We start from the raw sequence: 13265 nt of genomic DNA, 5'->3' as shown, positions 1-13265 counted from the left end.
GATGGAAAAAATTAATTCACCTGCATAGAACGAATCGATGCGTCACAGCTGCCATCGGCAAGATGGCCCGAGAGCTGTGCGGGTCTATCAGGCTCAGCTGCAGCTTTTCATCTTTTCAGCTGCCCTTCTCTGGTCCTCCTGCAGCTGGACAGATAGCCCACAAGGGCACGGGGTATACGCAGGCCCTCCCCAGCCAGCTGCGGCAGGCGCTCCTTTTTTGAGGATTACTTGTTCACATACCCAGTTTCCAGCTCATTCCCTTTGGAAAGCTTTTCTTGCGCTCCATGTTACTAGCGCACAATAGAAGTTAAGCCAGTTAAGCCTCTCTCAAGCCCAAGGAGTCCAATGTGCAAGTGTTTTTTGTTTGGGTCTGTCTGTTTTTTTTCCGGGTGTAGGGGGCAGGGGGTGGGCATTTGAGATAGCTGAGCTGTGTGAAAAAAGTCAGTGTCAGAAAGGCCTCTCTCTGATGCCAATGAATATGTCGTTTCCTAAAGCCTGGTCAGTCTTCTCTGCTGGTTGCAGAGAGTTGAGCTATTACGTATGGCCAAGACGAAAGTGTAATCAGTGAAATAGGTGGAGTTGCTCCTTCTGGTAATTTAATGCCTCACCGTGGTATAGGGCGGATGAATGCTGGCTTTGTACCAAAGCACTTGGTAACCCTGAGATTCAAACCTTAATGCTTTCCAGCAAATTTATATTTTCAGGTAGCGCCGCAGAGATGCGGTGACTATTGTTCACGTATTTTCACGTGTCACTGATTACATGGGTTTTCGAAACAGGCACAGCAGAAAACTATTCTCATTGACCGGAATGATTTCTAGTAGGATTCTGTTGTTTTTGCCTCTGGGCCTTGTGTTAAAATAGTAATTTCTGGGGGCTGGCAGGTGCTATCAATATCAGAGATGGGCAAATAAGGCATAAATCTGTGTCCTATAGTAAGTTGGATATGAGCGAGCCGGGTACTTTATTATGGGAAATTGTAAAGCTGTTTTTCTAGGAATGGTGCAGCTGTGTCTCAGTTGTGTGCGCAGTTGGTGTCTAGACTAAAGGAGACTTGTTAAGCGCTCTGCTGACACGTAGGGATGGATGGAAAATTACAAGAGGGAGCTTGAGCATGTATGTATAGAATGTAAGGACCTGCAGTTAAGGATTTGGATTGGCACCTGAGTCCGTGCCTTCAGATGATGCAAGCGCTATGCCTTATCACCCAGTGGAAACGGTCAAAGAGCTGCTTTGGGACAGAATGTTTATATTGCTCAGGAAGTGTGGCCTTCCAAGGTACTTCAGGTATCCCGAAGAACAGAAGCAAGCAGTAATGATTCCTTTCTCTCTCGATTCCAATACTTGTAGGTAGTGCGCTTGAGAAAGACTTTGGAGGCTTTCCTCAGCCTCTTGCTTTCCTCATACCTTTACAAAAGCGGACTGCCAGAAAACAAGAAGACTTCACACGTGCGTTTTGAGTTTGGTTATTTTATGGTGTTTTTTAATTTTTTTTAGATTTTTTTCAGTCCAAATGTAGTAAATTCCCAGTCATACAAGTGATAAATTTTCAAGGTCTTTGTGCCTGTAGTAGGCGTGGCGAGGAAACGGTATGTGACGGGGTCAGGTTTCCTATGCTCAGGGCTTGCCAAACGCTGCCCCACAATAGGACAGCAGGTAAGCAAGGGGTGTGGACAAAGCGGGACAAGAATATTTAAGTGCCTACCACATTTTAATAAACGCCATTTTGCCTCACGCACTCTGGGGTCTGTGTGAGCATTTGGCCCCGGCCCGGTTGGGGTCGGTTTCGCTGGCAAGTGGCGCCCTCGGTCGGCAGAGGACGAACGATGAGAGACTACTACAACAAGTGGTGACCCCGACGTGATCTGCCTATCGAGGGTTAACCACCCGGCGTGCCCGTGAAGCGGAGAAGAGCCTGCGGAGTGGCGGCAGGTCGCTCACGGAAGACACATCGCGGAGAAGAGCCTGTGAAGTGGCGGCAGGTCGCGTGTGTAACCATGGAACAGATTATTAAGGTACTTTTGCAGTTTTGTAAGGACTACTGCGGCAAAAATACCCCTTCAAAGAAGGAGGTAGCCGCGGTGCTTTCGGTTTTAAAAAAGGGAGGGGAGCTGGACTCCCCTCAGCAAGTGCTGGATTCGGGTAGGTGGGATTCGCTCACCTCGGCTTTATGCCAACGCGCCATGAATAACCAAAAGGCTGCTGAACTTAAAACCTGGGGCTTGATACTTGGAGCCCTTAAGGCGGCTAAAGAGGAGGGTAAGCTTAAGGTGGAAAAAGGGGTGGAAAGGGCTCCGGGGGGCGGGTCTTTGCTACCTTGCAGTACTGACGACCAAAGCGTGGCGGACAAGATGGCGACGGTCGCCGCGGCGAAGGGCGGGGAAGAGGAACTCCCGACCGCATGTCTACCAACCGCTCCGCCCACTCCGCCCGCTCCGCCCCCGCCCTACCCTCCGCGGTCGTTATATCCTTCTTTGGAGGAAGAAAAGGCAAGGGCGGGGCTTCGTCCCAAAGGGGGGAGGGACGGGCGTCTGCTGACTGATTGGGCTAAAGTAAAGGAGGAGGCACAAGACCGGGGCCTTGCGAACCCGGAGGCATTTCCGGTAGTGATTTCCGATGATGATAACCCGATCTGGGTCCCGCTGGACCCGAAAGCGATAGCGAGGGTGCTTGAGGCAGTTGAAAAGAAAGGATTGAAGTCCCCCCTGACAATGAACGCCTTGGAGACATTAATATTGCCGGGACCCCTGTTACCATACGATATTGAGAATCTGATGCGCATGATTTTGAAACCGGTGCAGTATACGCTTTGGAAGGAGGAATGGCAGGCTAGACTTAGACAAATGCTGGTTACAGCCCAGAACGATCAGGGGAATCCGCTTCACGCGTCTAACCTGCAGAGATTGACGGGTAGTACGCCGGGTATGATCACTGCACATGCCCAGCTTACGGAGCTGAGGCCCGGGGAACTAATAGCCACTACAGACGCTGCCCTTGAGGCGTTCAGAAGGCTCGCAAGAAATGCTGAGCCGTCTACTCCGTGGACGGAGATTGCACAAGGTCCCACTGAATCCTTCCAGGATTTTGCGGATAGATTGATCAAGGCAGTGGAGGGATCGGAGCTGCCTAGGGCAGTGCACGGCCCCGTGATCCTGGATTGCCTCTATCAAAAGTCGAGCTCGGACGTACGGGCTCTATTACGGGCGGCGCCAGACAGGTTCCACACCCCCGGTGAGGTCCTTAAGTATGTGATGGACAAGCAAAAGTCTCAATCATCAGTGGCAAGCGAGGTTGCTGCAGCGGTAGCTGAGGTGATGCTAGCGCATGGGGTTGCCGGGCGGCAGAGTCCAGATCGCCCGCCTGGGCCATGCTTCAGGTGCGGTCAATTAGGTCATTTCAAGGCACAGTGTAAGAGCAACGGGGGTATAGTGTGCCAAATGTGCGGGAGGAGAGGTCACACTGCACCGCAATGTAGAGCTCGTGGGCTGCGATCTCGAGGTAGGGGGGATGAGGGTCCCTCTTACGATTCACGGGATTCTCAGGAAAGGCGGGCTTTGGATCTAGGCCTGCCACTAGCTGCGCTATCGTTGAGCTGCGGGGAGCGCCCCTTGGTGAAGATTACAGCCGCAATTACGGAGCTTCCCGCTGGCTCCCCAGGGCCGCGATCTATTTTCCTTACCGCCCTGGTGGACTCAGGAGCGGATGTGACGGTTTTTGCGGAGTCCGACTGGCCGCCCACGTGGCCAATGGGGGCCACTCAAACTATAGCGGGAGTGGGGGGAACTGCTCCAACGCGGAGGTCAGCCAAGCAGATCGAGATAATCGTGGTCAACAGAGACGGTTCCCTGGAGAAGCCCGTCCTGCTGACCCCGCTGGTAGCGCAGGTACCGGGAACCCTGTTGGGGCGAGATTACCTGCGGGGTGTGTCTGCTCGGATACAACTGCAGGCCTTAATTGCCCGGTGGGCAGGCACAGATCCGCGGCTGAAGCCATACAACGAGACCTCTTGGACTGTGGTCAGTCCTGTGAACACGGAGGCTTTCTCCATTACTTCGGGTTATTGCGGGTATACCAAAAATGAAACACGGGTCTTCACAGGGCGCAATACAACCTGCTTGTCAAAGGGTGGGGTCCTTTCTAAATCTAGCGGTAGATCCTCATTTAATTGTACGGCAGTTTGGGACTTTTATGGGTATGGGTTCACTTTCAAACGGGGGGTCAACGAGGTGCTATGGAATAACAAAACGGCTAAGGCGTTGCCCCCTGGAATCTTCTTGATCTGTGGGGATAGAGCCTGGCAGGGCATCCCGCACAATGCCTTAGGAGGACCCTGTTACCTAGGGGAACTGACATTACTGTCTCCGAATTTCACGACATGGATGCAGTATGGCCCGAGCATCACGGGTCACCATCGTCGCCGAAAGCGTTCGAGCCCTCTCCCGGATAATTGTAACGATGAGGTAGAGTTATGGAGTGCCACAGCACGGATATTCGCATCATTTTTCGCCCCTGGGGTTGCTGCAGCACAGAGCTTGGCTCAGATAGAACGCCTAGCATGTTGGTCAGCTAAGCAGGCGAATTTAACAACATTAATATTGAATGCGATGCTAGAAGACACAAACAGCATTCGGCATGCGGTGCTGCAAAACAGAGCAGCCATCGACTTCTTGCTCCTGGCACAGGGGCATGGATGTGAAGACCTAGAAGGAATGTGTTGCTTCAATCTTAGCGACCACAGTGTATCCATCCATAAAGCGCTGAAAGCCCTGCGAGACCATACGGAGAAGATCCAAGTGGAGGACGACCCCATCGGGGACTGGCTGAGAAGTGTGTTTGGCAACTTTGGAGGATGGGTTGCGAAAATTATTAAGGTAGTTGCGCTAGTATTGCTCGCAATAATTTGTATTGCGGCCATTTTGCCGTGCATAATCATGTGTTTCCAGAATTGCCTCACAAGGATCATGTGGCAAGTTATGGACCAACGGATTCTGTATCACAAAACGAAGGAACAGTTGTGAGAGATGTACTCGCGTTGCGATCGCGCTGTTACGGGATATTCCTGAGCATAGGGAGGGGGAGATGTAGTAGGCGTGGCGAGGAAACGGTATGTGACGGGGTCAGGTTTCCTATGCTCAGGGCTTGCCAAACGCTGCCCCACAATAGGACAGCAGGTAAGCAAGGGGTGTGGACAAAGCGGGACAAGAATATTTAAGTGCCTACCACATTTTAATAAACGCCATTTTGCCTCACGCACTCTGGGGTCTGTGTGAGCATTTGGCCCCGGCCCGGTTGGGGTCGGTTTCGCTGGCAAGTGGCGCCCTCGGTCGGCAGAGGACGAACGATGAGAGACTACTACAACATGTGCCGATGGACCATGCTTCAGTTGAACATCAAGTGGAGCAGGAGGTATTCTTCATCTATGTGGATGAAAATATGGAATCTTGATGGGATGCTGCCGTATTATGGAGAGGAATCTCCGCATCCCCCAGGCTCAGCCAATACACGGACACAGATTTCTGGATGGTGACCATCACTTTCTGCCACCGCTCCTGCTGCCTAGTTGCTCGTCATCGTCGGTATCCAGCAGGAGATCACAAAGCTGTGGAGGCACAGTCGTATCCAGGTCATCATCTGAAACTTCTTCCACCAGATTGGAAGGGACCAGTCCTCTTGTGCCATCCGTCAGCTCTCCCAGAAACCAGCCATCTTCATCTACGTCTCCGAAGATGTAAAGGTATTGTCCAGCAGTCAGTGGAAGCTCGTTTTCTGGGTCCTCATTAGGGCCCTCAAAAGGATTGTAGCTGTGACGAGCTATGAATCTTCGAATTAGTGCTGGTGATCGTCTGCGAGAATGCAGGCTGCAGCTTGCCATCAGCCACCCTCCCGACTTCTCCAGCCATTCCTGTTCTGGATTTCCGTGCGGCTCCAGCTTTTTCCCACTCTCCTTTTCCAAATGCTGCCCCTGCAGCTGGTTGGCTTCCTCTGCCTTTTCTGGGGCCCCTCTGGATGTGGAAGAGGCCTCCTTGAGCTGCCGGACTGTTTCCCGCAGCTGCTTGGTAAGGAGGCTGAGCGTATGCGTCTTGTCCTTGAGCCGCTCCACCTCCTCCCTCATCTGCTGAGAGCTTCTGCTCCTCAGCAGGCAGTTCTCCTCTCCAAGGAGGCTGCATTGTCTCTGCAAGTCCTTCAGTGCCCTCAGCAGATGGGCACTCTGCTCCCGCAGCTCCCTGTGCTCAGGTGGGCAGGCCTGTTGTTGCTCTGCAGCCTGAACACCCGCTTCTGCTACAGCCCGACGGCAGGCTGGCCTTTGCCGTGTGCGCGGCCCAGCGGCTGCAGCCCTGGCCCCGTTGCAGGAGGCGGGCGGCTGCCCCTGTCCGTGCTCCAGGATGTAATACAGGAAGCGTCTCCTCTGCTCCTGCAGTTCGCGCTGGAGGCGCAGGACGTGGGCGGCCTGCTCTGCACAGGGCTTCCTGCAGAGCTGCCGCTGGACTTCCTGCTGCAGTCTGTGGGCCTCTCTGCTGCTCTCGCCACTCAGCAGCTCCTTTGCTAGCTGCCGCAGCAGATCCCGTACCTGGCGGTTGGCGTTGTTGCACCGCTGCTGCAGCCGCTCCTGCGTCTGGCGGAGCTGGGCCTCCTTCATCTGCAGCAGTTGGCGGATGTCCGCCTCCCGCTGCCTCTGGCTCTGCTCCCGCAGGCGCTGCAGCTTTGACGCCCGCTGTCGCTCCCAGTTGGAGCGCAGTCGGTCGGCCAGGAGCTGCCGCTCCCGCTCTGCCGCCTCCTGCAGCTCACGTCTCTCGACGGCCCGGCGGCGCTGCATCTCCTGGGAGCGGAGCCGCTCGCCCTCCAGCTGGGCCCGCAGCGCCTCCAGCTCCCGCCTGTGCTCCTCCCGCTGTGCGGGGCAGGCAGGGGGCTGGGCCGGGCCCCGGCGCAGAGAGGGCTGGCAGCACTTTGCCTGTCTCTGCGGCATGGTCGCAGGGACCTGAAGAGACCCTCAGCCTCCAAAAGCTGTGGCCGAAGGCCGCTGAAAGCTACTCTCCTTCCTGGGGCCTGCAAGGACAGCTGCCCCTGGCCCCGTAGCGCCCACTGCCTCTCGTCCCTGTCGCAAGGGTGTGCAGACAGTGAATGCCGTGGGGGGGTGCGCCCACAGTCTTCTATGCTGTGTGCCTGCCTGGCACGTAATGGAGGGTGGGGCAGCGGCCTGCAGTGCTATTGGGCAGTGCAGCCTTCCGGCCTAACTCACAATGAAGGGAGGGTGGGGCTATAGGGCGGGGCGGCCTTCTGGCCCCAGCTCAAAATGGAGGCTGAGGCACGGTGGCTTCAAGCTGCGTTGGGTGGCAGAGACGTCGCGGTGTTGGACAGAACTGCCTTCCGCAGCACTGGGCTGTGTGCATGACCTTTTGTGGTGCTGGAATATGTGGACTTCTCTGGCACTGGAGAAGAAAAGCAGGATGCCATCCAACTCATTGTGATTTCCATTTCGATTCCCGTAAAGGAACTATCTCACCATACCTACCAGCCAGTTAAAGGAAGCTAGTTGCAGGCGTACTCTGCTTAAGGAGCTGCTGGGGCAGATGGCCAGGCTGTCACGAGAAAGCAGCAGCCTGAGGTGCTCCTGGGAATCTCTGAGGGAGACAGATAGGAGGTGGTGTTGTGGGAATCAAATGTTGTTTCTGCATTAGAATTGGATAATATTTATATTTCGTGAACTCCGTTGTCATAGTTCTTTTGGGGAGTCCTTCTACTTAACTTGGGGAAGATCTCAGATAGTTTGCATCACTTATCGTCTAGCCAAATCTTCCCAGGAATGCCCGCTCTGTATATAGGTGTATATATGTATATTTTGTCACACACATTGCAAGAATATCCTGCACGAGATCAAACCGGAGAAGGCTGGACCCTGTGTGGGGCTGGTGCTGCAGTCCAAAAACTGGGGTGGAAAGACACTGCTTTGAAGGGGTTGGGTATGCTCAGCCCTTTCATCCCCCAACATGTATTGCCCCAGCCCCAGCTCTCTCAGCCTGTCCTCACAGGTGAGGTGTTTGATCCGGAAGTGGTGCGCGCACGGTCCTGCTCCTCTGCGCAGGCACCCCGCCGATCTGCGTTATGCTCGGTCCTCCGGGAAGTAGTGCGCATGCGCCGTCCAGCTTTCCAATAGCATCCATTTCTTCGAAGCCCTGAGATGCAGGTGAGCAGGCAATACTTGGACCGCCGGCTCCGCGACACTATTCTCTCTTTTCCAATCCAGAATGCTCCTTGTCTATTTCCTCGGGCGGTTTTATGCCCCGGTCTGCTTCCAGAACGTACTGTCTAGGCGGACCGTGCACCCGCCGCTTGCGCAATGAGGCGACGAAAAAAGCGAACGCGTAGGTGCGTGCCCGAAAACGAGCGTACGCCGTAATCCGCGCGCGAGAAGCGCATGCGCAGTGCCGTGCCAAGGCGGCCGCACGCGCAGTTCGGTGACATGCTTGCCGCATGCGCACTGCAAACGATGGCGCATGCGTTTTGCGGCCGTGAGGAGAGCATGCGCATCGCGGTGCCGAGACTCGCGCATGCGCAGAGCGGTGCGAACGGTCGCGCATGCCCAATGCGCTCTTGCAGCTGGCGCGTGCGCAGAGCACTTGGCACATGCGCATTGCGGGGCACAGACAGGCGCATGCGCCGTGGCGGGCAGAATCCGGCGCATGCCCCGTTCGGAGCAGAATCCAGTGCGCGCGTAGTGGTGTGTGGTTTTTTTTTTTTTTTTTTTTTAAACCACTGGCGCATGCGTTGTGCTTTCTCATGAACCGCGCGTCCGTACTCCGTGCTGTTGTCTCGAGAACCGCGCCTGCGTAGTGCGGTGCCTAGAGAGACTGCCGCGTGCGCAGTGCCTAGATTCGCACGTGCGCGTTGCTCTCGCGAGACTTGCTTTTCCAGGAACGCTGCGGTGCAGAGCTGGGGCTGGAACGGGACGTCTGCTCCTCCACCGCGGCGGCAAGCACGTTGGGTGCCACGAGGCGCTGAGAGGCAGCCCTGAGCCGACCCGGTCCGTTCCCGGGTGGGCTCGGGCATAAAAGGGCGGAAATAGACGAGGGGCATCCTGGATTAGAAGGGGAGAATATCGCTGAGCCGGCGGTCCGAGAATCGGCTGCTTGCCCGTCCCCGTAGTGGTTTGTCGAAACAATTGCTATCTTTCAGTTGACGGGCGCGTGTTCGCTATTACCTGGAGGACTGATCACCACAGAGAGTGGCGGATTAGCTGCGCAGAGCGGTTAAAACGCCACTTCCGCGTTTCTACGCGCATGCGTTATACCGCTTGCCGGCCTAAGCAGCGGGCAGCGGCAGTTCCGCGCATTGGCCACGAGGTGGCAGCAGAGACCGCGGAAAGAACTTTTCTGACGGATTGCCGGGGACCCGCGGCGCAGTCCCTGGCGATTCGTTCTCTCTGTGTCTCGTAATGACGGGGGCAGAACACGAAGTTAGAAGTGGAGGGTGTGTGGGGGGAAAGACGAAGAAAAAAGAGGGAAACTTCTCCAAACCCAGGAGAGCTGTGCTAAGTGCTTATAAATAGCTGTAAAAAAAGAGGTTTTTTTTTTTCCTTTTGCCAGCATCCGTTGCATCTTTTCTAAATGTTCGCATTACCAAAGTGTAACTGCCCAGCAAATTTAATGATAACGAAATTAAAGCCCGTTGGCAGAAAGCACAGGGCCGTATTAATGTTCACGCAGCTTCTGTCTTCTTTATACTTTAATGTATTTTTTTCCAAGGGCCTTTCTTCAACTCCAAGTTTCATTTTTGGCTTTTTATGACCCCACACATCAACCCCGTGTCCCCACATGTCCCCTCATGTCTCCTCACCTCCCCCCACACTACCTGTCCCCCTTCGCTCCGTGCCCATGTCACCGTGGGGTTGAGGGCAGGGTCAGGGATGCCTGTGGGGTGCGTGGAGTCCTGGGAGAAGTTGATGGCTGTGCGCAGTGGGGTGATGGTGTCCTCCGCACACGGCTGTGACAGTGGGGTGGGGGTAGCGCCCCACAGGTGGGGGTCATTGCCCCCAGAATGGGGCTTGTGCCCCACACACGTGGGCCGCTTGTATGGGGAGTGCATTCTGGAGATGATCTGTCTTTTCTCCAAATCTGCAGTGACTTCAGCAATCCCCTGTCGTGCCGCAACAGAAATGGGGTCCTGCAGTACGTCAGTGATCTCTGACTCGAGGAGTGCAGGGGCTGCACGAAGTACGCACTCTACAGCCTCCCGACTTCTTTGGGGTTTGGGATCGATGTTTGAGCCAAAGGGCTTCACGCTGCCATGCGGGCAGGTGCCAGGTTCACCCACTGAGGAACCAAATCCTAAAATAATTTCACAATGGTCTTTAATTGCTGTGCAAGTAGATGACACAGATTTCTCACTGGGGAGCCAAAGCTGACCCTGGCAGTTTGGCAGACAGCACTCGCTCCATTCACACCGGTAGTCTCAGCCCTTTTGTTGCACATGCAGCTTCTCAGCATCTTGCTGTATCAGTATAGAAATCTGTGCTCCCCTATTTATTAGAAATGCCACCAATTGCCATTGAGGACAGACTGGAATCAAAACATGTGGACCATCCTAGCTTGTCCATCGATAACCCCCTCCCTCCCCCCTTGCCCAATTGGCTGCCAGTCATTACTTCATTACTTTTTTTTTTTTTTTTTCATGCTTTTATGGGAACTTTGAGATCACAGCCTGAAGCAGTGACGGAGCACCTGGTGAGGGGTGTAGCCCTGCAAGCACAGGTGGAAGCAATGCACCTAGAGAACCAGATGAGGCTGAGCCTGGCTCCAGCCCCTCCCTCTCCTCATTTAAGGGCTGGCAGCCCCAAAGGCAGGGTTTCTTCCTGGAGACTGCCTCCTGTGGATTGTTGGGTGAGCTCTGGTTCTTGGAAAGAGGTAAGTGATCCTTTCTTTTTTGCAGGGTTTTGGCTTCTGCCTTTCTGTGGGGATCCTAAGTTGGTTTAGAGTAGCTATGTCCGCTATGCCTCTCCTTATGATGCCTTCCAATTGTTCTCTGAGGGGAGTGAAGGGGTTATCTGCTTTTCTCTGAATTGGTAATGAAGAGACTGACGTTCATTCCTCTCTTTTACTCTTATCTCATGTCTGGAATGCTTCAATCAGCCCCAAGGTAATGCTGGTTGGCTGACTGAGCATTGCAACTCTGGAAACGCCTGGAGCTAATGTGCTTTTCTGTAAAGAGATTCTGCATTCTCCAGGTTTCCTTTGCAACTCTTTTCAAGCCCAGTACCTTCTTGTGAAGTCTCCGTTCCTCTTTCATGACTCTCATTGCACAATCATCGACCTGGGACTCCAAACTACCACACTGTCCCAACCTATTTTATGACACGTTCCCTCTGTGTCCTACTTGTGTCTTTGTGTTCTCCCTGTGTCCTCTGCCCCTGTCCCCTCTGTGTCTCCTCTGCCACGGATTAATTCCGCCCATGCTGAGTATTGTTTAAGGGCGCGTATTTAAATTATGCTCCGTGTCTCTTTGGATCCCGTTCTGTTTTGCAGCTCGATGGGGTTTAAGGGTTTCTGGGGCTCCTCTAGTTAGTGGTTTAAGCACTGTGAAATCTGTGGAGCAGATAATGGAACGCCATGAATCCCTTGTTCATGCATCGCTTGTATGCAGGTGGGTTTGGTGATGGCTGTGGGACGCTCACTTAGAGATGGAATGGGGGTCACAAGGGGCTCGCCTTGCTCCCTGGGGTTTATTCTTCCAGCCCAATAAGCTACGTGGCTGGTGATAGAGTGAGGTGCGTGTATCAGGCTGGGACCTGAGCTTAAGAAAAGCCCCAGCCCCAGTGGCCGTTTTCTTCATCCTCGCTTAGTGTAATGCAGTCTCCACTACTTGAGCATACTGAACACGAGTATTCTGTTCCTGTTTTGTCTGGTTCTCTCCTAGACCTCCCTTACAGATTTGTCAGTAGTAACAGATGTCAGGGCACAGTTCTCAGAGCACGTTGTGGCCGACCACCCCAGGGTCCTAGGGTTCTTTCTGTTTTTATGGCAGATCCGGCTTCGTCTTTCTAGGAAACAAAGGATTGTCTTCTACTGGACCACTTTGTCTGGATCACCCCAGATATCTCCATCCCAATTGTCAGGGGATGCTGTTAGTTTCCTAGTCTGTATGATACCCAACCTCCCCACCCCTCTTCCTTCCATCCCCTAGCCCCCATTCAATAGCTAGCTCTGCCGCTGTGGGACCCACCAGTGTGATGAAGCAGTACCTCTGGTGTGCTGAATACTGGGACTGGCACAGAGAGGCTCTATGGCTGATGTGAATCTTCCCGACTGGACTACTTGGTGAGTTTCCCCGGAGCTGTTGAGCACACAGGCTTCCCCACCTACCCTGGTTGCTCACCATGCCATCGATGTCCTTTGTGGACATGGCTTCAGGTATCATACCAGAGACTCCTTAGAGTCGGAAGCGACCATTTATGATGATCTAGTCCGACTCACCCACAATGAACAGGGACATTCACAGCTAGATCAGGTTGCCCTGCGTGTCACCTTGGAAGGGACAGGGCATCCACCGCATCTCTGGGCAACCTGGTCCACTGCGCAGAGTCACAGAATGTCCCGGGTTGGAAGGGACCTCGAGGATCGTGGATCTCCAACCCCCCCCCCCTGCCACATGCAGGACCACCAACCTCCCCATTTCATACTAGACCGGGCTGCCCAGGGCCCCATCCAACCTGGCCTTGAACACCTCCAGGGATGGACGGGGCATCCACAGCCTCTCTGGGCAGCTGTTCCAGCACCTCACCGCTCTCTCTGTGGAGAACTTCCCCCTGCCATCCAACCTAAATCTTCCCTTCCCCAGCTTAAAACGTTTCCCCTTGTCCCTTGCTATGAAGGATATTTTCCTTATATCTAACCTAAATTTTCCCTCCTTCTTTCCTTTAGCTCCCCTTTGGGTATCGAAAGGCTGTTACCAGGTCACCTCGGAGCCTTCACTTCTCCGGGCTGAACAGCCCCAGCTCTCTCAGCCTGTCCTCACAGGTGAGGTGTTTGATCCTTTGGTTCTTTTTTTTTTTTTTTTTTTTTCCTTGTGGCCGTCCTCTGTATGTGCTCCAACGGGTCCATGTCCCTTCTGCACTGAGGGCTCTTCATATGGACGCAGTACTCCAGGTGAGGCCTCTTCAGCACAGAGCAGAGGGGCAGGATCACCTCTTTTCACCTGCTGACCGCACGTCTTTTGGTGCAGCCCAGGATGTGGCTGGTTTTCCGGGCTGGGAGGGCACTTTGCTGGCTCGTGTA

At 54.2% G+C, this 13265-nt stretch overlaps 1 protein-coding gene and 1 long non-coding RNA gene across 2 annotated transcripts; both read left to right on the top strand.

Annotated features, from left to right (window-relative positions):
• Positions 1-1581: 1581 nt before the first annotated feature.
• Positions 1582-5249, top strand: LOC149915682 (uncharacterized). Its single transcript, XM_090151447.1, has one exon. It carries the CDS (start codon positions 1998-2000, stop codon positions 5016-5018), a length of 3021 nt encoding a protein of 1006 aa, XP_090007573.1. The 5' UTR covers positions 1582-1997; the 3' UTR covers positions 5019-5249.
• A 5451-nt stretch (positions 5250-10700) lies between these two features.
• LOC149915681 (uncharacterized) lies at positions 10701-13013 on the top strand. The gene is made up of 3 exons (XR_016471511.1): positions 10701-10898; positions 12175-12308; positions 12912-13013. It is a non-coding gene; the product is annotated as an uncharacterized LOC149915681 (long non-coding RNA).
• The last annotated feature ends 252 nt before the right edge of the window (positions 13014-13265 follow it).

This window comes from Phasianus colchicus, chromosome 16, assembly GCF_987193195.1.
Source record: "Phasianus colchicus chromosome 16, bPhaCol1.hap1.1, whole genome shotgun sequence".
Classification (NCBI taxonomy): Eukaryota; Metazoa; Chordata; class Aves; order Galliformes; family Phasianidae; genus Phasianus; species Phasianus colchicus.
The sequence above is the reverse complement of the archived record's forward strand: the minus strand, read 5'-3'. Positions and strand labels throughout refer to the sequence as shown.

Bases quoted from the DNA above. Each gene is read 5' to 3' on its own strand.
- LOC149915682 (XM_090151447.1), top strand. From the start codon at position 1,998: ATGGAACAGATTATTAAGGTACTTTTGCAGTTTTGTAAGGACTACTGC.